Source organism: Crinia signifera, chromosome 4 (genome assembly GCF_055691185.1).
Source record: "Crinia signifera chromosome 4, ASM5569118v1, whole genome shotgun sequence".
Classification (NCBI taxonomy): Eukaryota; Metazoa; Chordata; class Amphibia; order Anura; family Myobatrachidae; genus Crinia; species Crinia signifera.
The window spans coordinates 114,074,683-114,098,701 of NC_139220.1; the positions used below are offsets into that span (position 1 = coordinate 114,074,683).

At 43.6% G+C, this 24,019-nt stretch overlaps 1 protein-coding gene and 1 pseudogene across 2 annotated transcripts in view; both read left to right on the forward strand.

Moving 5' to 3' along the window:
• Positions 1–24,019, forward strand: part of HCFC2 (host cell factor C2) — a 67,480-nt gene that overhangs the window by 20,029 nt on the left and 23,432 nt on the right. For both annotated transcript variants that reach the window (XM_083182269.1, XM_083182270.1), the window contains exons 4-5: positions 3,402–3,610; positions 19,664–19,748. In XM_083182269.1, coding sequence (XP_083038395.1) covers positions 3,402–3,610; positions 19,664–19,748 — 294 coding nt within the window. The remainder of the gene's footprint in view (positions 1–3,401; positions 3,611–19,663; positions 19,749–24,019) is intronic.
• LOC146076147 (5S ribosomal RNA) lies at positions 2,170–2,287 on the forward strand (annotated as a pseudogene).

Here is a 24,019-nt window from a genome sequence, read left to right on the forward strand (position 1 = left end):
CAGTTTGAGAACCGCGGACTAAGGGGCTGATTCTGGTTAATTCGCAGTGAACCAAATCGGCCCCTGTCCTGATGGTCGGGGTTTACGCAAGCAAAAACTGCAACTGCGAATCGCTTTGCAATGTCGCCGGCCATTTGCACGGAGTTGTGCGGGCCGGGAGTGACAGCGGGCTCAGGTGGCGCCCATTGGAACGCCCAGCATTTCATGGGCATCCCCATAAAAGCACTAGGTGTTCCAAAGGTATTGTGTGTGGGATGAGGTGTGTCGGGGGCGGTCAGCTGATGTCACATGACGTCAGCCACCCACCTTGTGTTCATCCCGCTGCCTGCAAATATAAGTCAGTCTCCACTGACTTATTGCGAAGGCAGGAGTAATCATTCGATGGTCGCCGACCATTGAATGATTTCTCATGCTGCAAGCACATGCAAGGGGATGTGTCTTCGCAGCTTACCAAGTCAACCAGAATCCCCCACTAAGTGCAATGTCAGTTCGCAGTCTGTAAAAAATGGAATAATAATGTCTCCTCCATATTTGTGGAATCCTCTAAATATAACCTAGGGGATGAAGTGGGACGTTTGGCAACTTCGTACAGACACATTAAATGACCTATGTCAGGGGTATGTACTGTATGATGCCTGATGGAGGGTTCCAATCTGTATCCTGTCTGTAGACCGAGGGATTTCCTCCAATGCTTTGTTTGTATATGAGGATCTTATGCCAAGTTCCATTATATGTTCTTACAGCTGTAACCAGTGGTGTAACTACTGTGCATGCAAAGGGTGCAGCTGTACTAGGGAAGAATGGGAGGGCAGTAGGGAGGGGGCGTGGCCATTGTTTCACCCACCATGGCTGTTGCCCGGCCAGAGCTGGGTATTTCCAAGTGACCCAGACACTGTCTGGGCATGAACCTACGGCGGTGTGACAGGTCACGTTGCCGCACACTGTCATCCTTCTGGTTATACCCCAATACTCCAATCGCCGCCATGTCATGCCCGAACCTCGCCGCCTCCCTCTATAACGACACCCTATCTTTGACATTGGACTATGCCTGCCCTCCCTTTTTCCTTGAAAAAACTCCCACTCGGTGTGAAACGCGTTGGTAACGTTAAGAGCACCAGGAGAGGAGAACAAAGCTGCCCCAGCCACCCAGAAGAATGCTGCCGCTAATCTGCTACAGAAGCCGGAGCCGGCGGGTGACGTCATAGCACCCGGCCGCGAAGTCCCGCAGCTACAAACATACGCTGCAGACTTCAAGAAGAATACTCAGGGTAAGATAGGGCTAGCTTCTCCAATGACTGTGCTGCTCCCACCTTAACACAAAAGTGTGTAAACATATATGGTCATTTTATTATTTTTTCTATTTCTATTTTTTTTTTTTTTCTATTATTATTTTTATTATTATAATATTTTTTTCTATTTACTTATTTTCTATTTATTTTAATTGTATTCTATTTTTATCTCTATTTTTATTTTTATTCTTCTTTATTTTTATTTCTATCTTTATCTGATTACTCTATTTCTGCATCTCCTTTCCTCTCTCTCCTTTTTATTGCAAAGCTGAACACTCGGTTGTGCATCGGCCTCTATAACCCTACCCTCCCACAATTTCTTTGTGCTCCCCAGTCTGTCCCCACCTCTCCCCCCTAGCGCTTGATCACCAGTTGTGTCCGCACAACTTTACTAATAATTTTAATTTACTTACCAATGAATTTTCATTTACCTGTACCAGAATTGCCTACCAACCCCTGGGTGATCAGACCATCAATATATTGACACCCAGAACACTATACTACTCTAGGACAGAGGGTACAAATTGGTGGATTTACTCAGCTCAGTTTATCTGTCATTAAAACCTTCTGTGCACTGTTCCCAGCTATCCATCATTTTTCATTTCAAGGGAGGTCTGCTTTATTCCCTCTCTCTCATCCACCACCTGATACTGAGTAAGATGGTGGACAACAAAAGTGGGGACACTGCGTTATATTCCCCCTATCTATTCTTATTTCCTATCGTCTAGCTTATCACTACTGGCTCTCTCATTTAACAGCATTGAGGTGTTTTTCTCTCCTGCAATGCCCTGAGGGTAACAGGGAAACATCCATTAATTTGGTAAACCGCAGAAGCCTATTTGAGCTCACTCCCACTGGGTTTTGCTCTTTCATCAATGAGAAATACAGCCATACCGCACTGGATCGCCTGAAGCCATCTGAACTCAGAAGCTAAGCAGTGAAGGGCCGGATCAGTACCGATGTGGGAGACCCATAGGGAATATCTGGTGCTGTAACCAATCAGGAAAGCAGAAGCAATACAATTGAGAGGACGATGCATGTCATTGTGTTTTCTTCTTTTCTGTTTAATTTTTCTTTCCATTTTCCCTGTCTAACCGGCTCATTATATCCCCGGACTTATCTGCTCCATTATAACACTGCCTACCATCTTGAGCCTTATTGTTAAGAGGGGTAATTGTACTAATGGGGTGTGTACTGCACCAATATAACTGTTTTCTCCCTCAGAAAGACAGATCTAATGTAAACTGTCTGACTACTTGTGACTAATGTAGTAATTGTGAAAGCAAATCGTATAGGGGAATCAGTCAAAACATTTCGCTGTAAAGATTTAAACTTAGAAATTGTGTGTCATCGTATCTCTTACCTAGAGCACACGTGAAACCTGACCAATAGAGTACAATATTATTCACATGTATGTAATGTATATTTGTGTTCTTTCAAGTGTCCAACAATCTTTTTCCTACCTAATAAAAGTTAAGTCTTAATTCTTACAAAATTTCTATTATCATTTATTTCATAAAGTGTGCCCCAAAAACCTTTATAGCGTTCCCTGTAGTCACTGTTTGACAACTTCTTTTAGTTTGGTTTATGAATTATTTTGGGAGCACCAACCACATACCGTTGGAGCACCATCAGCTGTCATTATGTTGGTCTATACCTAAATTCTACTAAGTATCTCATTTCATTAATTACTAACCAGTGCCTATCCGTCCCGTTTCAAAAGAAAGCACCTGTATATCATGTATGCATGTATAATTGATAAACTAGGGAGAAATTATGACATGTTGTAGCCCACCTTCTGGCTGTGCACACTCTAATAAACTGACATTTGCACTCCTATTTACAGTTATCATGTACACTTACTTATGTTATGTGACCACTCAGCTGTGGTGCTGACAGTCGGCCGATCCCACACAGTGAGCATGATCCCGCCACTATCACACTCTCCTTCATACTGATTACTATCTAAGACCTGCCCAGAAAATGGCTAACTGCAAATGTGCATTGAAAAAACTCCACCGCTTTAACAGATGCCACATTTTAATGTTTATTTATGTTTCTGATATTTTGAAGGTACAATTATTTTATATTTAATTTTTTCCCATATGATAGATACCTGAATGATTTTTATGAGCTTGATTTGCGTCCAGGAAGTGGAGTAGTAGGTTGGACTATACCACAGACCAAAGGTACTCCTCCTTCCCCACGGGAGTCCCACTCTGCAGTGATGTACAGCAGAAAGGACCATGGAAGATCAAAGCTTTATATCTTTGGAGGAATGTCTGGGTGTCGGCTTGGTGACCTGTGGGAACTAGATATTGGTGAGCTTTGGAAATAATTATATCATTATTTTGCATTTATTCATCTGTACAAAGGACTGGTTAAGCACATTGGTAATGGAAAGAAATGTTTGTGTTGAACTTTTTGTCCCTTTAATACTTAGTTGGGCGCTAGTGCAGTTACAATCAGTGGTGAGAAATGTTAATAATGGGGGAAAATCATTCTTCTTATATGATCATACAGATGTTGTACAATATATCCTTGTCTTTGGCATAGTGGCACATCAGAAGGTTCTGAAGGTATCAATATTCATAGCTCTATTCTATAACTAGTAACGGACCAGGCATATACCGGATCACCTCAAGCTGCCCAGTTCCTCCCTCTCTCTGCACTGCTCTGCCCCCTCTGCTACTCTGTCTTGACCTCTATACATCTCAATAAAACAGTATATGACAAACTGTATTTCTAATATATTGTAAGGTGTTCAAAGTTAAGAAGCCAGTATGAACGAAGCATGTTATACATGTTCTTGCCAGGTGATGGCAGAGTAGAAGAAATGTTTCCACCTCTTGTTCAAATTTATTAGGAATTCATTTCATTGTTGGCATCTTCATCGCCTCTCATACGGAGCTTTACAAGATAAACCATGGTTCTTCTCTTTTGTGGATTAGGTGGGTGATGATTGGTATGCAGCCAGAAAGTCACCTTTTTAGAGTGTCGACATTTGCATTGTTGGCATAATGTTGCCCTTTACTTTAGGTTTAGGTATGTTGACCTAACATCAATGTTGGCATCATGAACATATTAACATTACATTGAGAATGTCAACGAAATGCACCAACCCGAATTTCCACTATTATTATTATTATAAACCAAATTTTGTTTACAGCTAAGGTGGTTTGGTTACAATTGAAGCTGATGGGTCATTCCATGCCAAATGGTCCTCGCTACGATATAGTATAAATAGATTGTGCACTACAGTCTATTTCTACTTGCGATACTGACCACGTGGGGCCACACATAGATATCGCAAGCACCCTTATACTGTGTGATTTTGGTTAACTTGCTATACGATTTTGACTATATAGTCAAAATCGAAAGCAAAAATCACACCATGTGTACACTCCTTAAGTTTGTACATGAAAATATTCCTGCTTGTTAGTATTTATTTATTACCAGTACAAGACGAGTCTGGACTTGCCAGCTGCATGGTTAATGTATGAATGGTTCAACTGCTGTTCTTAATATTTTGTTTTGTTTCTGTTCCCAAAAGCATCCCAAAATGAAACATTTACCAAAGAGAGATTGTATTCAACTGTATAACATACTTTATGTACAAAATAATTAAACCTGCATTTTTGAAGATATTTAAGGTCAAAATGTAAAATTTAATATTTTAGCTTCAAAACCAGACCAATGTGAAAGTTCTACCAAATCCAGAAGCAGTTTTTTTTTTTTTTTTTTTTGACCTTGCCAGCATACATTTTATATTTTTCCTGTTTGCAACTCTGTTGTATGAACACTGTATCAATGTCTAGGATCGCATTTAAAATACGATCTAATCGTGGGAATGTATTTTCAGAGCACGCAGGGACAGGGCTCTGAAAGGAGCCCGTGTCTTCGATGTGCTGAGCCAGGGGAGTCTACGCATGTGTGGTTAGCTTCATTTAGGTAACTTAAATTTTCAGATTAAGTTATGTCACCAACTGAAAACGTTAAAAAGACTGCACATAGGTAGTGGGTGCTGGGCCTTTTTAAGAGCATCGGGCACTTGGCGATCTTCGTATTAGTGCCTCTGTCCCACTGGGCCCTATTTTGTTCTGCCACTTTGTAGAAGTCCCCCCTCCTTCTCGGGTGCTGAGCTGAGACTGCAATCTGCACCAGCTGGCTCTCCCCCGCTGTTCCAATAATTCCCACACATACACACACTGCCGCTAAGCCTCAGACTCGCTCCGGCTGGCTCTCCCCTCTCTCCTCTGCCCTGGCACCAAGCCACTCATGCTCTGGTGCTAACACTGCTGGGTCTGCTTTGGTGTGCAATAGCAGGGGCATCTGCCGTGGGGTGGGGTGTAGTTCGGCTGGGCAGCAGCACTCAGCTCCGGGGACCAACACCTGGCTGCCGCCTCACAAGTGCCCAAAGTTCCTGGTGAGCTCCCAAGCACAGGGGGCAAAGTGGCAGGATTTGAGCCCCATGACCCAGTAGCTGAGAGGCGTTGAGGTGGCTTTGATCCCTCAGAAGGCCACCACACATGCAGAGATGTGTGGGCCTTCTGAGCGACCATAACAAGTAGTAGTAGTACGTTTATTTATAAGGTGCCACAAAGTGTCTGCAGCGCCGTACATAGCAAACAAAAAACAAATTACAAGGTAACGTACAGGGTGTGTTGATAAAATACAGCATAAATAGGGGTATAGCTAGTAGAACTAAAATCAGCATCAGTTCTGAACTAGGTGTCAAAATTGTCTAGGAGACTGAAGATGAAGTAGAGGAAGGGAAGAACAGGGCAGGAGCACTGGTGAGGTAAAGAGGTAGGGTGAGTACGTGAGGAAGGAGGGCCCTACTCATAAGAGCTAACAGACTAAAAGGAGGTGGGTGGACAAACGAAAAACAATAGGATAAGTAGGAACGGATGGAGCGGTAGGGTAGGCAGGATAGGAGGAGCAAAAGAGGTTAGGAGGAGGAGGGATAGGCTAGTCAGAAGAAGTGGGTTTTGAGGGAGCGATTGAAGGAGGTAAGGGAATCAGAAAGCCTGATGGGTGGTGGGAGGTTGTTCCAGTGCAGGGGGGCAGCGCGAGAGAAGTCTTGGATACGGGAGTGGGAGGAGGTGATTAGGTGAGAGGTCAGGCGGCACTCAACGTCGGAGCGAAGAGGACGGGAGGGAGTGTGGATAGAGATCAGTGAAGAGAGGTAAGGAGCGGTGGAGGAGGAGAGAGCCTTGTAGGTGGTGGCAAGGAGTTTAAAGAGAACCCGGAAAGGAATGGGGAGCCAGTGAAGAGCTAGACAGAGGGGGGAGGCGGAGGTAGAGCGGTGGGAGAGGAAGATGAGCCTAGCAGCAGCGTTAAGAATGGATTGGAGAGTGGCGAGGTGGGCGAGAGGTAGCCCAGAGAGAAGGATGTTGCAGTAGTCAAGGCAGGAGATGACAAGAGAGTGAATGAGAATTTTGGTCGCGTCAGTGGAGAGGAATGGTCTGAAGCGTGAGAGCAGGGCTGCTCTATATCATGGCCCTGCATTCCTATCTCTGTGTGGGCTACACGCACAGCGATCGTTGGCCACTTTCCAATTGATTTAATAAAATTATATAAAATTACTCAGAAAGTGGCTGAATATCGCTCTGTATGTAGGGTCCTTTACTGTTTTTTTGTGATGATTTGGCATTGAATGACCCCAGTACAATTTTGTAGTCTAATTAATCTAATGTGGTTAACCACCAACGTATTTAGTCCTATATATGGTTCATATCTAGGGATACTAGAAACCTGAACAGACAATTAGGGGGAAATTTACTAAAGGTAATCCATAAAAAAAAGGTGTATTTGTATCCAGAAATACACCTATTTTTTACACATTCGTATTTTCGGGATTTACTATCCCGAAAATATGGCTATTCGTATTGATGGCACATAAATAAATACACCATGGCTAGAATACAAATAGGAATCACCATTCAAAAGAATGGTGATTTCTAATTTACTAAGCAACCGTATTTATTATCTGTAAATGGCGATAATTGCTGGCCAAATATGCCAGGAAAATAAACACTTCAATCTCCTGGCGTATTTGGCTTGTGCAGGCTTCAGTGAAAAAAAAAAAAAAAAGTTAAAAAAATTATTAAATAAAAAGGCGTCTCCCCCCCCCCCCCCCCCCCCTATTTTTTTCTGTTATGCCCTCACATACAAAAATTTAAATCCAATAAATCCAGATTTTTAAACATGTTTAAAAATCTGATTCACCAATCGATTGGCGATCCCTATTCATTTTTGATTGGGATTGCCAAAAGGGGGAGCCCACACATTAAAGATTAATTGTGACAATCCTCTCCAGAACGGAGGATTGTCGCAATTAATTGCTGATGTATGGGGCCCAAAACACTGTCATACAGATATTACCTGGTTTTTATACAATAAAATGTAATAAAATCAATGGCGCTGAAAAAAGGCGGCACTAACCTGCCCAGGGGTTACCTTCCCTGGGTAAAGAGAGACAGTAAAATACAAAAGGTAGGAAAAGCGCCCACTGTTAGGAGTTGTTGTTAAAGTCCTCCAAAAAAAGTTCTTTTTTTTCTCTCCAACAAACGTATATGTGAAGAAAATAAAGATGGGAAAAACAATGTGTAGTTCTGTTTCTTAAGCTTAAATGTAGTTAAAAGGGTTTTTTTTCAGTACACTTTGAAATCCCTCCTTTCCAGTGATGTTCTATTCTTAAAGGTTCACCACGTGTTCTCTGATCCGTGTAAAAGCTGGCGTACATGTATGCTTACATATATCTGGAGCCTTCAACACGCATCAGGGTATCTTTATCAATAAGTATTCTTACTTGTATGCTTACTTTAAGCTAAGTATGAATCCTCACATCAAGGTATCTTTGACCATGGAAACTTCTCCAAAGGGTTTTTCACGTAATTTTATTTTGGTATAAAAACGGGGGTCAAATTACATAGGTATAACAAAGGTTTCCAAAATGTTAAAACGTATATCAGTTATCATGGATTGTTCTCAGGCCCAGGTTAGGGAGTCACAAAAAAAGATGTTATGCCCGGGACGGCTCACCAATACCAAAAGGTCTCTCACAAAGAACATGAACTGAATATACCTTAAAAACAGCAGCACCGCACCGACGCGTTTCGACCCTCAGGTCTTTATCAAGGTGGTGCTGTATGTAGGTCCAGACAGGGTTTATATACCTTAAGTCCCCTCCCCTTCCCTTTGTCATCGGTGGGTGTGGGAGGTAGGGAATCATTACAAACACATCAGATTACTATCAAATTCCTGAGCCATTGGTATAAAAACACATTCTATAAATGGACATAATCAATACATATATTTGTGTTATAAAAAGCATTAAATTTCATTCTGCGTACAAACATATCAATTAAAAAACGGAAATCAGGACTGGAAGTCCATTTATGGGCATATCGCCCTGTGCCCTGTATCTCGCCTGCCCCACGGGGGCTGTTGCTCTTTCCGTTATTTTGTATGCTCGCACAGGGCTGGCATATGTAGTTCTCTGATCTGTATTAGCGTGTATGCGCCCCGCTTCCGGTATACGTATACCCGGAAGTCGGCGCGCGCAGTGGAACGCACGGCCATGTTTTTTGGATGCAGGAGCAGGCTTGTGATACGCAACGCTGTCTGTATGGATGCGTTCTTACTTCAAAGCTGACACGCACAGCCATTTTGGTACTTGTGAGTTATCCGGGCGTCCGATTTTTAAATCGGGACATCGCATCGCATCGCATGCGACCATCCGATGCGATGCGATGCGATGACCCGATTTTTCCATAGGAATCAATGTTAAAATGGACTGAGTCCATTTTAACATGGAATTCAATGGGAAAAAGGGGTCCTTTTCATACCCCTACTATCCAAGTGGGCATGGAGTTGGATATAAACCTGTGGCGAGCGTAGCGAGCCACCGAGCCCGAAGCGTGTCGAGCGTAGCGAGCCCCGCGAGGGGACACGGAATACCGTCCCCTCGCGGGGCTCGCTTCGCTCGCCACGCTTCGGGCTCGGTGGCTCGCTACGCTCGCCACAGGTTTATATCCAACTCCATGCCCACTTGGATAGTAGGGGTATGAAAAGGACCCCTTTTTCCCATTGAATTCCATGTTAAAATGGACTCAGTCCATTTTAACATTGATTCCTATGGAAAAATCGGGTCATCGCATCCGATGGTCGCATGCGATGCGATGCGATATCGCATCGCATCGCATCTGATTGTATGCCTTAACTTAAGGCATACAATCAAAAAATCGGACGCCCAGATAACTCACAAGTACCGCCATTTTAATTGCGTGCGCAATGGAGCGCATGGTCCTATGAATATCCTAGCTTTTATATGGGTGACACGCACGGCCATTTTAGATGTTGTATAGAAGGCATTTATTTTATAATGAAACGCACGGCCATATTTATCTGTTCTGAGTCTAGTGTGGTTGTTATGACGATCTCTTCTATTAATACATGTTTACCAACTATTGGTCAAATTAAAGTTCTATCAGGATAGGCATATTTCTATGATATATACGAACAATAATTCTATCAGGGTGGGCATATTTCTCTTACTGTGTATAGAAAATGGGTACACTATTAGCTTCTTATAAGAACCATTTGACTTCAAAGTCGCCGTTTAGGCCATTGGGTGTAAGGGTTTTCATGTTATAGATGTATTTCATTTCGTTTTGGGCGAGTATTGTATCACATCCTTTTTCTCGCCAGTTCCCCACTACTTTTTTGATACCAATTACTTTGGTTATATCTTGTGTGGAGCAAGTGTGTTTGTTTTTGAAGTGTTCTGAGAGGAGATGGCCTGTCATGCCTTTTTTGATGTTCCGGGCATGTTCGGCCCATCTCTCTCTCAGAGTTCTGCCTGTTTTGCCCACATATTGGAGGCCACATGAGCATTGAATCATGTATATGCAGTTTTTACTATTGCAGGTAATGAATTCTTGGATTTTGAAAACCGAACCGTTAGCTGTAGCTGTGAATTCTGTTACTTTGGTGGGTGTATTTTTGTGGGTTTTGCACATTGGGCACATGCCGCACCTGTGGAACCCTTTGGTTTTAATTCTCCCATCTCTTTGTTCCGGGTTTGCACTTTTTACTATTTTTGATTTCAGATTTTCTGCCCTCCTATAAACAAATGTGGGTTTGTCTCCAACGTGGTTTTTTAACAAAGGATCTTTGGTTAATATATGCCAGTGTTTTTTGAAGGTCTTTTCTACTTCCTTGTGTTGATTATTATATTTGGTAATGAAAGCTAATTTCGGTTTGGTTTTTTTCTTATTGTTGTATTTCAACATGGATGTTCGGTCCAGGGCTTTAAGTTTCTTCTATTCTTTCATTGATCTTTCCTTCTTGGTAACCTTTTTCTATGAAGCGATTTTTCATTTCTTTTGCCTGTTCTTGGAAAACCGTCACTTCAGAGCAGTTACGTCGTATCCTCTGGAGTTGTCCTGAGGGGATGCTTTTTAGCCATGTTGGATGGTGGTTACTTGTCATCGGGATATAGTTGTTATTGTCTGTAGGTTTCGTGTAATTTTTTGTGTGTAGTTTCCCCTCCTTTACGTAGATGCATAGGTCCAAGAATTGTACCTCGGTGTCGCTGATGTTGAAAGTGAGTTTGATGTTGTGAACGTTATTATTGAGAATGTTGCAAAAATCTTCCAAAGATGACCTGTCACCTCTCCATATGAACATAATATCATCAATGTACCTTCTCCAAACTTTGATTTGATCACGGTGTATGTTATTTGTCCAGATATTATGGTCTTCCCACCAGCTCATAAACATGTTAGCATATGCCGGTGCAAACTTAGTTCCCATAGCGGTACCTGTTGTTTGTTGGTAGTACCGCTCCTTGAACCAGAAAAAGTTGTTGTTGAGAATGAAATCTATGGCTTCTTTCAGGAAATCTATTTTGTTTTGGTTGAACTTTGCTTTTGTGAGATGGTATTCAACGGCTGCAATTCCTGGTTTTTGCTCCAACCAGCCCAATCTGACAATCAATCTGTAGATGTATTGCCACCTTTAGTACAAAAAAGTAAATAAAATAATACAGTTGACTGTTGGAGTTTAAAAACCATTTGATCTTCTCAGCCTGATAAGATTTAACCGGTTTTATGGCCACCAGTGAGATAAGCTGTCAAGCTGTGTATATGATAATGGATGTTTGACTTCCATCAGACAAAATGTACAATGCAATACTTAAAAATTAAACATAGGATCCAGTTATCAAAAAGTTTGCAGTCCACCCCCCCCCCCCCCCGAAAAAAAAAAAAAAACATAAAAAAACTTAATTCTAATTAATAATAAATATTATTTACCATTGAGAACCGTCTGTGTATATTATTCAGCCTGTGATACTCACCTCATTTCAAGTGGGCCGAAGGTTTCCCCTGGAATTCTGACCAGAAATGGTCTTTGTGCCTCAGTGGTTATAAAAAGGCCACATAGATACATATGAAATTATTATTCGGGACAGAAATTTATTGTATCGTCTGTACATGCCATGACCATGCCTTTATGACTACTGAATACTATTTCTCTAATATACTACGCTACCCCTATGAATGTTCCCACATGGGGGGAGGGGGCTGATGGGTGATGTAGTTCTAGCAGCTGCCTCCAGGGTGTTCACACACACACACACACAAACACTCATTGCACTTACCATTGCTGCAGGAGTCCGGATAAATTAAAATAATTAATAAAAAAAGAAGTATTACAACCTTTACTAAAGGTCACTGATAGTTTCGCACTGGAGAAGGGAGAAACATACTTTAATCACATTCTTAACAAGCCCAAGATGTCCTTTCCCGACCGCTGCCAAAATATTGAGTTGCTCTCCGGAGTATGAGTGTCCCTTGGATATTCCTGCTTTAGTAGTGGAGTATTTGTACATGTGATGTATGATGGCAGGACCAATAGGATATTGTGTTATGATTTGTTTCATGCTTATTAGCTCCAACAGGGACCGCAACTACAATAATCTCTAAAGGTGCCCACACACTAGAACGATTTTTTTGGCCGATTGTCCGATTTTTGATAAATCGGCCGATATATCGTACGATATTTACCGATAATCGGTCGAAAATCGGCCGATATCGGTCCGATGCGCGCTCCCGTGGATCTTTAGCTGAATCTTCTGAGCTTACGTGCTGCACAAAAGATCAGAAGATTTAACAAAAGATCCATAGGAACGCACATGGGATCTTAAGAGAAATCTTTGGTAAAGATGTGCGCTTGCCTGAAATCTTTGGTCTAGGGCGGACCAAAGATTTGAAGGCTAATTTATGCGCACATCTTAAGATCGCAGATCTTTCTAGTGTGTGGGCACCTTAAGATTCTTGAAGAACACCAGGTGAATCCTGCTAAATCTCTTCAGCGCAAAACAAGCTGTTCTGGCCCTATAGCATGTCCCTGATTGCTATCTGCAGCCAGCCAGTAGTTCTGCTCATTATGAACAAATACCAGTGCAGACTTTTATTGACTTTTTCCTGTCCATGTTCTTGCTCTGTGTATGAGACAGGGTTGAAGGGATACCAGTTTTCTGCACTGGGATTCCCACTTTTGTAGTATAGAATATCTGACTCTTGAGTTAGTATGTGCTTCCTACTGTAGGATGCCCTGTCTAAAGCTGGGTACATACCATACAATATAATGAGCTGTCTTGTGACCCACCCAATTTATTGTATGATGAATTGTGTGGTCACAACTTTCCATTTCATGTGCTGCCGATCATTTGGTACTATGGGGTGCACTAACATTAATACTTTAATTACATATTGGGGGAAATTTACTAAGGTGTGTATTTTAATTCACATGTGATGTTGCTATAGGCAACCAATCAGAATCTACTTATTATTTATTTAGCACCCTCTAGAATGATACTAGACAGGATCTGATTGGTTGCCCATAGCAACATCTCATGTGAAGTAGAATACACATCTTAGTAAATTTCCGCCATTGTGTCATCAGACACATATGCACCCAATGGTGACTGTATACCAAATTGGTTGCCTGCAGTTGGAGCTTGACTCTTTGGCCATAGTACACTATCTATGGCTTCTGTAGGTTCCAGGCTTTCTGCCAAGCAAACGCTCAGTTTGTCATTCCTGGTAGTTACATGAAGGGATGTGTTTTGGCTCTCGTTTAGTAGTCTTCTGGATTTTTTTTCCTCAAAATATTTTTTATTGACAGTGAGAGGTAAAGTAATCCAAATCCTTAATGTAATGTTGGCAACATTAAAAGGATTTTCAGCACACAGTCCAGACAAACAGAATTATAGTGAGCGCTACAGTAGTAATGTATGAAGTACTGAGATTTAAAGTTCATCTGTTTTTGTGTCTTTGATGCTTCTACTGGATTTTGAGGTCATTTTGGTGTGTTTGTACTCTCACAGAGTACTGCACTTGGCCATGGAGTTCGTCTCCTCCGATGTTTGGTACTTCATGAGGCATCTGCAGAATGTATAGTGGTCACCTGACTGTTCTTCCATAAATGTTACCAAAATGAGCTCTCAGTTTAGGCATAAGGTGCGTCAGTCTGCGTTTTTGCCCAGGAGCGATACTTTGAAAATTGTTGGCTAATAAACCGTATGGACCTTTAAGCAGCCTGTAATGGGACTATTCTCCAGGCAGTTTTACATTCTTAGGCTCACCTCTTCTCTAAGGGGATATTTGTCGTCTTACTGCAGAAAAAAAATAGGGATTCATTTTTTAAATTTCTTCCTCTTTCATCCATAGAGGACGCTGGAGTATAGGCCTTATGATGGGGTATCACATGTCTGGGTGACTAACAGAGCTGGGCACTTTAATTATTATAAAAATGTGTGTGTCTGGCTTCTCCCCTGCAATACCCCTCCCACAGACCAGTTTTTAGGGGCTCCAGAGTATTTTTTTAAATTTCTATTTGCTTTTCAACAACATGCTGACAGTTGGTCACTGTCGGCCTGCATTGTGGGACACTGCTAGAGGGACCTGGTCCCATCTTCAAGACGTTGGAGTGCACGTTCCCGACTGGTAGGGTCATCGGTCCCTGGGTACATCCCACAGTATTCTGTGGAGATGAGGCCCCGCAGCCTGCCACCACTAGCAGCGGGCTGAAGAAGACAAATGTGAGTATTGCCAGGGTCCCTGATTAGCAGGATACTCAGGATCAAGATGGCGCCCCCGCTTCAGATAGAAGCAGCACTATCAGGTGCACGCTTCTTCCCTAAGTTGTGCTCCCCAGCACATTACTTCTGTGTTCCCACTGCCGTATCCACATGGTGCGGTAGCAGGGTGCCAGCGGTGGGTGTTGTGTATGGTCCCCGCTGCCAGGTCTCCATGTCATCAAGTAGCAGTTTATTGGTGGCGGACAATGTGCATAACAAGGACATGTGGAAAGGGTCTCTGCCGACAGCCACCAGGTCCATTTGTTGCGGAGCGCGATCGGCGGGATATGTTTTCCAGATGACTGCCATGTGCCCTCCTTGCTGTGATCTCTTGGGAGGTCATGGGGGCCGAGTTGTAATGCCATGAGGCGGCGGCCCTCTTTACAGAACCTGAAGGTTGGGGTCAAAGATTGTGTATCTTTGACTGCCGGGGTTATTGTAGAGCCCTAACTCCCTCTTCTACTGCTTTTCGCTCTCACTACATTACAGTGCTAGTGTGAGAAGTCTGCCTGTGTTTACTGTGAAAGTCTTGCGTCCAGGAGCTTTCAGAAGCTCACTACATGCAGGACAAAATGTACACAAAATGTGGTTGGCCCTTTCCCTGAATCAGGCTTTGGCTTGCTCTTTAGAAGGCCTCACTGCAATGATGCAAAAGCAGTGTGCCTCTGTCCCCTCCTGTCTGGTCTCCCAAAAGAGACCATTGCATATGGTGTAATGGTGTGTACACACGGTACAATCTAGCATTAGATTTTGACTATATAGTCAAAATCGCCTGCAGATTGCATAGGTTTTTTTTACCTTGTGATTCCGATGCGCGCTCCCGGGACAGAACAAATCGAAACCCAGATAAGACAGGGCAGCAATGGCTGTATAGTGGAAAGCTAATGCAGATAGCATGAATTGTGTGTAAATAGCACATGAGTTAGCAAAGATTGCAAAGCAAAGGAATCTCACCATGTGAGTTGGGGGGGGGGGGATGTGGCCAGGAGCTTGCTGACCAGCTTCCGCATGGTGAGGCAGAAGACTCTTGGGGGGATGGATGTGCTTATTCTAGCAGGATTCTGAGCCTGTGCCTTTGCAGCCATCTGCTTTTTAGCAGAAAGCCTTAATCCATGGTCACCTTTCTGGTTGCACCTGAGTTGGATGAGGATATGAAAACGGCTTTGGTACATTCAGACAAAAAAATTGGGTACTTATATGTTGGTTGGGCGCCCAATTAGCATACGGACCGGTAACGTAGGGAAATCGCATCACGTTGCATGGGCCATTTTAAGGGCATGCGATTTTTTTTTTTTTTTCATGTAATTTTTTTTTTTATATATTTTGATGCCATTACATTAGGTATACAATAATATGATTGTTTGTCCTAAAAATAGCTTTTACGCACCCCCCCCCCCTCCACTATCCACACCACCCCGAAGCGTGGCGAGCGCAGCGGAACGCGTCCTCCGACCTTTTCATACCCCTACTATCCACATCGGTGTGGAGTTCATTTTATATAGTGTAGCGAGTGGATGCGGATTACTTTATATGTATTCCGCGTCCCCTCGCGGGGCTCGCTGCGCTTGACACGCTTCGGGCTCGGTGGCTCGCTGCACTCTCCACACTATATATAATCAACTCCACGCCGACGTGGATAGTGGGGTAATGAAAAAGTTGGAGGATGCGTTCCGCCGCCCCTTGCGGGGCTCGCTGCGCTCGCCACGTTTCGGGGGTGGCGTGGATAGTGGGGGGGGGGGGTTGCGTTAAACCTATTTTTCGGACATACAATCATATTATATACCTAATGTCATGGCATCGCACACCCTATAAAGTCGAATGCGATTTTGCGGCAGATGCGATGACCCGGGGCTGAGAGAGCAGTGAATAAATTACATAGGAAAATCACATTGCATGGCCCTAAAATGGCCCATGCGATGCAATTTCACTACGCAGAATAGCCCACTAAGCAAATTACTTAGTGGACGCCCAACTAACATATAAGTACCAAAAATTGTTATCCCTATAAGCGGAGAACAGGGAGTATTTAGTATGGGACCAAACCTGTGGAGGTGCTTTGGTCAAGGAGTTCATCAATCACTTTGGGTTACAATCTGGAGTTCGAGGTGCTTCCTCCTCGTCTGTTTTTCAGCTCAGCCTTTCCAGCTTCCAGCAAAAATCACCGACTTCTTCTGGCTGCCATAGACAAGTTGTTGAGGCCCAGGTTATCCTATAAGTTCCTGTTCACCAAATTCATCAGGGATTTTATTCCAGTATTTTTCTGGTTCCCAAACCAGATGGAACAGTGAGACCAATTTTGAACCTGAAGTCCCTAAATCCTTATCTTCAGTTATTCAGGTTCAAGATGAAAACTCTGCGTTCAGTCATTGCAGGTATGAAAAAGGGAGAGTTCCTTGTGTTCTTATATATAAAGGATGCTTATCTCCACATTCTTATCTGGCAGCCAGATCAATAATATCTGCGGTTCAGGATACTCAAGACCCACTACCAATTTCAGGCTGTGCCTTTCAGCATTTCAACAGCTCCAAGAATGTTCACCAAAGTGATGGCAGTAATTGTGGTATTTGTGGACACGGAATAAACATCATTCCTTATTTCGATGATTTGCTTCTTAAGGCATCATCCAAAGAGAGCTTCCTTCGCAAAATTGTAATTGCTCAGGAGGCTCACATTCAACATGGATGGATGATAAGTGTGACAAAGTCACAGTTGGTTCCCACTCCGATGATTCAATTTTTAGGCATGATCATAGATACATACTACAAAAGGTTTTTCTTCCAGTAAACAAAGCGTTCTCCATTCAGGGGTTAATTATCCAGTCCTCTAACCAAAATGGGTATAGGTTCATCTTTCCATTCGGTTGGTAGGAAAGATGGTCGCAGCCGTCGAGGCTTTGCAATATGGAAGGTTCCATTCCAGGCCCTTCCAACTGGATCTTCTATCCAAATGGACAGGGTTACATCTGCATCTGCACCATCTTGTCAGGTTGTCTCCACAGGCTCATCTTTCTCTCTTGTGGTGGCTGAAGGAGTTGAATCTTCTGACAACCGATTTCAGTCAACACAGATTGGTTACAGTGACCCTTCAGAACACCTTTCAGGGTCCCTAAGGGAGGCGGTCCTACCCATAATTGTGTTACAGTTGTGGGCAGTTTACCTAGCGATGTTTTATGCAACTTCTCTTCTCCAAGGCAAAGCTGTACAGGATCAGTCCGACAATACAACAACCATGGAATAAATCGCCAAACAAGGTGGAACCAAGAGCAAAGCAGCCATGAAGGAGGTTATACTAATTCTTCATTAGGCCAAAATAAATGCACAAGCTCACGCTGCCATTTTCATACCAGGAATAGACTACTGAGAAGCGGATTACTTCAGCAGACAGGTCATCCATGCAGGAGAATGGGTCCCACACCCCAGCATCTTCCACCAGTTAATAAATAATGGGGGATGCCAGAAGTGAATCTCATGGGGTCATGAATCAGCACAAAGCTTTGCAGTTATTATTCCAAAACTCTGGCAGTAGATGCATTGACCGCTCTGCGGCCGTTCCAGTTGGTCTTTGCATTTCCATTTCTAATTTTTTAAGAGGGTGAAGCAGTAACAGGTGATTGTCATCCTCATTGCTCCAGTTTTGCAGCGGACATCTAGGTATGGCAATCTACAACTTCTACCAACAGACAAGCCTTAAACTCTGCCTCTTCGGCTAGACCTGATCCAGCAGGTTCTTTTTCTCTCTCAAGACTTACGCCGGCTGCGTTTGATGGCGTGGCTGTTGAACGGGCGTTGCTGCAGAAGCATAGTATTCCGTCAGTAGTCATTCCAACTATGATTCGAACATGTAAAGCTGTTACTTCCAAACATTATCATCATATTTGGAAGGTGTATGTCTTGCGGTGTGAGAAAAGATGTCTTTCATTGGTAACTTTTTGGATGAACCACTTTCTCCAGTTCCTCCAATCAGGAATGGAAGCTGAGCTTCATCTTGGTTCTCTAAAATTGCAAGTTTTGTCAGTTTCAATCTTCTTCCAAATAGTCTTGCTTCTCTTCCAGATTTAAGAACTTTTCTTCAGGGTGTTTTACGGCTTCAGCCACCGTTTGTACTACCTATGGGTCCATGATCTCACTCTTGTACTGCAGTTCCTACAGCCTCCACTTTTTGAACCATTCGAGTCTACAGATCTCCAGTATCTGTCTTATACTGTTACTCACACTAGCATTGGTCAGGCAAGTGTCGTAATTAGGAGCTTCAAGCTGGTCAGGATTTTCTACCTAAAGTGGTTTCACGCATTCCACATAAATCAACATATCATGGTGCTGGTGTTATTTGATGACTGTCCAGCTGCGAAGTCGCTAGTTGTTGTAAGGGCTCTTCACATCTATGTTAAAAGTAAAACGGATGCTCTTTTTTTTTCTGTATCATGCAAATAGTCAAGGATGGCCTGCCTCACAATAGACTTTGCCTAGATCAGGGGTGGCCAAACCTGTCCTCAAGATCTACCAATGGTGCATGTTTTCCAGGCAACCTGTGGATCTATAGTAGGAATGAATGCAGCATGTTTTAAAATGTGACAGTTAGTAATGACTCCAGCTGTGCACCAGCTAGGTAATCTGGAAAACATGGACCGTTGGTAGATCTCGAGGACCGCTTTGGCCACCCCTGGTCTAGATGTATACATACTACAATTTGTCAGGTGTGCACTTCAGTCTGTTCCAGTATCCGTATCTGCTCTTTACACCAGTTCGGTGGGTCCCTCTTGGGCGGTTCCCCAGGAGTTTCAACTTTACAGTTGAAACTCCCCATTGTGAGGACTATACTCCAGCGTTGCCTATGGAATCGGAAAGGGATTTATTGGTAAGTACCAAAATCCTGTTTTTTTTTTTTTTTTGTGCTTACCATTAAAACTTTTTCTCCAAGGTTGTAGGGGACACAAGTGACTAAAGCAGTCTTGTTTTTTTTGTGTTATTTTTCTAGTCTGTTCCTATTATGATTATTTTTGTGCTGGGCAAGTGGGAAGATGAATAGTAGCAGAACAGATTAAACATTACAGCGGGTTGAAAGGATTACTTTTTGTTTTAAGTTCTAGTGTCTGGTCTACTAGTTGAGGGATTTAATGGTGTCCCATTACAGTCTCTGAGAAAAAGGTATTAATGGTAAGTACTTAAGTACCCCTTTTTGCTTGGCTCATCTATTTTTTTTTTTTCTTTTGCATTTTTTTTAGAAACCATGATATGGAGTAGTCCAGAGGCCAAAGGAATATTTCCTTTACCCAGAAGCCTCCACACAGCCAATGTGATAGGAAATAGGTAGGACATTTGCTCAGCATGTTGCCTTATGTCAAATGTTACCTCTGAATTTTTGAAACTCCTGACTAAACTATCTAAAGCTGGGTATGACTGTGCGATGCAATGTAACGCTACCAGGGGCTGGCTGGCGACTTTAAGCCTGGGGGGGCAAGTCCAGAGCACCAGCCCATAATTAACAGCGCATAGTTAAATTGAGGTTTTTCGTTTAAAAAATATGTATATAATAATATAGGACACCACAGGCTACTCCCCTTGTCTTATAATAATAACAGGACACCACAGGCTGCTCCCCTGTATAATAATAGGACCCCCACAGGCTGCTCACCCTGTATAATAAAAGTACACCACAGGCTGCTCACCCTGTATAATAACAGGACACCACAGGCTGCTTCCCTGTATAATAATATGACGCCCACAGGTTGCTCCCCCTGTGTAATATCATGCCACCACAGGCTACTCCCCCTGTCTTATAATAATAATAACAGGACATCACAGGCTACTCCCCTGTATAACATACTTGCCTACTTTTTCATTCTCCTCTCTGGGAGAATGGAAAAGCCCTGTGAAAGCCCCGCAAAATTACGCAATTTGCATCATTTTAGCCCCGCCCCTCGCCGCAGCCCCGCGAAAATCACTATGAAGCGCAGGGGGGAAGGGGGGCTGCGGGGACAGCGTGGCTGATGCAGGAGTCTTTATTTTTTGATGTCTCATATGTATTGGGTATAAGAGATGAAAAGAAGACCTATATTAGTGTAATGTCTTAGTGACAAAGATATATATGGGGAATAGGGTGGTGAATTCCTGGGTGTATAGGAGATCCCGTACCCTCACTCACTCGAAGTGTTTGTTATGCAGTCACATCAAGGTATCTTTAGATTTTTCTGGGACACCACTGTGCTCAAACAAAGAAAGGAGTCGATGCGTACCGTACTCACATGTACGAATATAATGCCTCTCCTATCAAGGTATCTTTTGGTCCACTGGCATTATATTCGTACATGTGAGTACGGTACGCATCGACTCCTTTCTTTGTTTGAGCACAGTGGTGTCCCAGAAAAATCTAAAGATACCTTGAGTGAGTGAGGGTACGGGATCTCCTATACACCCAGGAATTCACCACCCTATTCCCCTTCATATATATCTTTGTCACTAAGACATTACACTAATATATGTCTTCTTTTCATCTCTTATACCCAATACATATGAGACATATATTGGTCTCATATATAGGGAGATAAAACAAGGGATCCAGCGCCCATTTTACATTGGTTCTTTCCAAAGAATATCGACTACTAGAGGATTCCAGTGTTCCTCACCTTCCACTGTACGGCAGCAGGTTCCTGGCTTTGCGCCTTGGGACTATACCATTTCTTCTTTTCCAGTATTTGTGATGCAGGAGTCTTGCCCACCATCCCGGGGGGCCGGGAGGGGGGCCCGAATTCCAGGAGAGTAGGCAAGCCTGCTGTATAATATTTACAGGACACCACAGGCTGCTCCCCTGTATAATAATAGGACCCCCACAGGCTGCTCCCCTGTATAATAATAGGACCCCCACAGGCTGCTCCCCCTGTATAATAATAACAGGACCCCACAGGCTGCTCCCCCTGTATAATAATAACAGGACCCCACAGGCTGCTCCCCCTGTATAATAATAACAGGACCCCACAGGCTGCTCCCGCTGTATATTAATAACCAGACACAACAGGCTGCTCCCCATGTATAATAATAATAACGGGACCCCCACAGGCTGCTCCCCCTATATTATAATAATAATAATAACGGGACAACAACAGGCTGCACCCCTGTATAATAATAATAACAACGGGATAACAACAAACTGCTCCCCCTGTATAATAACAGGACCCCCAAAGGCTGCTCCCCCTGTATAATAATAACAGGACCCCCAAAGGCTGCTCCCCCTTATAATAATAACTGGACACCCACAGACTGCTCCCCCCTGTATAATAACTGGACCCCACAGGCTGGTCCGCCTGTGTAGTCTCTCTTACCTGATCTTATGGGACCGAAGCGGGCTGCAGCACGGGGAAGTAGAAGTGGAAGGCACAGGCCGAAAGTAAAGTAGAACACACAGAGTATCTGTCTCCGACTGGTCTCCAGAAAAATGGCCGCCTGCCTCCTGCACTAAACATGTCCTCAGTGCAGGAGGCCGGTGGCCATGTTTCTGGAGACCAGTCAGAGACTGGTCAGCTGTGGCTGCAGCAGCAGCCTAAGAACAAAGGCGGCCCGCACACAAATTGATTGAGCGGCCCGGGGGAGGGGGGGGCTCATGGCACCCTGGCCCAGCCAACCCCTGAATGCTACATATCCACTGTCACACTATGTGATCTGTTGAAGAGTGCATGTACATGCTGCCTGTAACAACACAGCGGCCAGGGATTTGTCCCATTCGATGCTAAAACTGAAGAAGTTATACGTGTGTCCACTTGAGTGGACATAATGCATCTGCAACATAAAAAACAGTATAACCATTAATGTTTTTAAAAAGCTAGGTAAAAGGAGAAACCAAATTTGTGTTACAGTTCCATTTTTTTCTTATGTTGCTTACGTGTTTTTTTTTTTTGGTACTTATTTCCTAGCAGGGCGCCCGTCTCAGGTGATCGCATACCTTAACTTAAGGTATGCGATGGACGCGACCATCACGATTTCAGGGCTATTTTTAGCCTTTTCCCTGACAATTAAAAAATCGGGTCCATTGCATGCCTTAAGGACCCGATTTTACATAGGGAACATTGTTAAATGGGCTAATGGACCTGATTTTTCATTGTATACCCACTACCCACCCTTATGGGTATTTTACATGTGAAATGCCCCCCCCCCCCACCCCATTGTTAACGCCACCCCACGATGAACGCCAACCCGAAGCGTGGCGAGCGCAGCGGTACGCGTCCTCCGACCTTTTCATACCCCCACTATCCACGTCGGCATGGAGTTGATTTTATATAGTGTGGCGAGCGCGGCGGTACGCGTCCTCTGACCTTTTCATACCCCCACTATCCACGTCGGCATGGAGTTGATTTTATATAGTGTGGCAAGCGCAGCGAGCCACCGAGCCCGAAGTGTGGCGAGCGGACGCGTAATACCTGTGAAGTAATGGGCGTCCCCTCACGGGGCTCGCTGCGGTTGCCACGCTTGTGGCTCGCTGCGCTCGCCACACTATATAAAATCAACTCCACGCCGATGTGGATAGTGGGGGGTATGAAAAGGTCGGAGGACGCGTACCGCCGCTCCTCGTGGGCTCGCTGCGCTCGCCACGCTTCGGGTTCACGTTGATCGTGGTGTGGCGTTAACAATGGGGGGGGGGCATACAATGAAAAATGGGGTCTGGGGGGCATTTAACATTGGGCCCAATGTAAAATCGGGTCTCAGGGACCATTTTACATTGGTTCCGATTTAAAAATTGCGTCCATCACATGCGATTTGGTTGCATGTGATGCGATCAACGCAATTTTTTAGGACCCGATGGATACAATCAAAATCGCAGGCGCCGTGCTAGGAAATAAGTACCTTTTTTTTGTTGAAGCGATAATTTTTTATGCCTATTTATGCATATATTCACCCATAAACAAAAGGTCTCAGTATTTATATCCCAAATATTTAAATTAAAGTCTGCGTTTGCATCATATAGAAAGTTAGCCTTTTCACAAATTAAATTTGGCTGATTTTAACAATTAAGCTGGGCACACATTAGGACAGTGATGGCTAACCTTGACACTCCAGCTGTTGTTGAACTACACATCCCAGCATGCCATGCTACAGTTTTACTATTTGGCCATGCTAAAACTGATGCAGGGCATGCTGGGTTGTGTAGTTTAACAACAGTGTTCCGGTTAGCCATCACTACATTAGGATGATATTGGGTCAACCAGCCAACTAGCGGTCGTCTTGGAATAATAATCTGTCCAGTATGTGAGAACAAACCACGATCATCCATTTTCTCCCACATGCTGATAAACACCTAAAAACTGTTGGTCAAACTGATCGTCCAGGTTCGAGTGAACTGTCCCCCCCAACAGACTAGCTGTCACTGTCTGGCTATTTATGACACACTGTGACAGCAGGATCTCTAAACCACTATCAGCACTCCCTTGGCACACGTGACCTGCAACCGCTTCTACAAAAAGCCACCACACACACACACACACAAAATCTTTTGCAAGACATCCACTCATCCACTGTAGTGGACATATGATTTTACATCTGCTGCCTAAAAAATACATTTAGTGTTTTATCAAAATAGCTACCATATAATG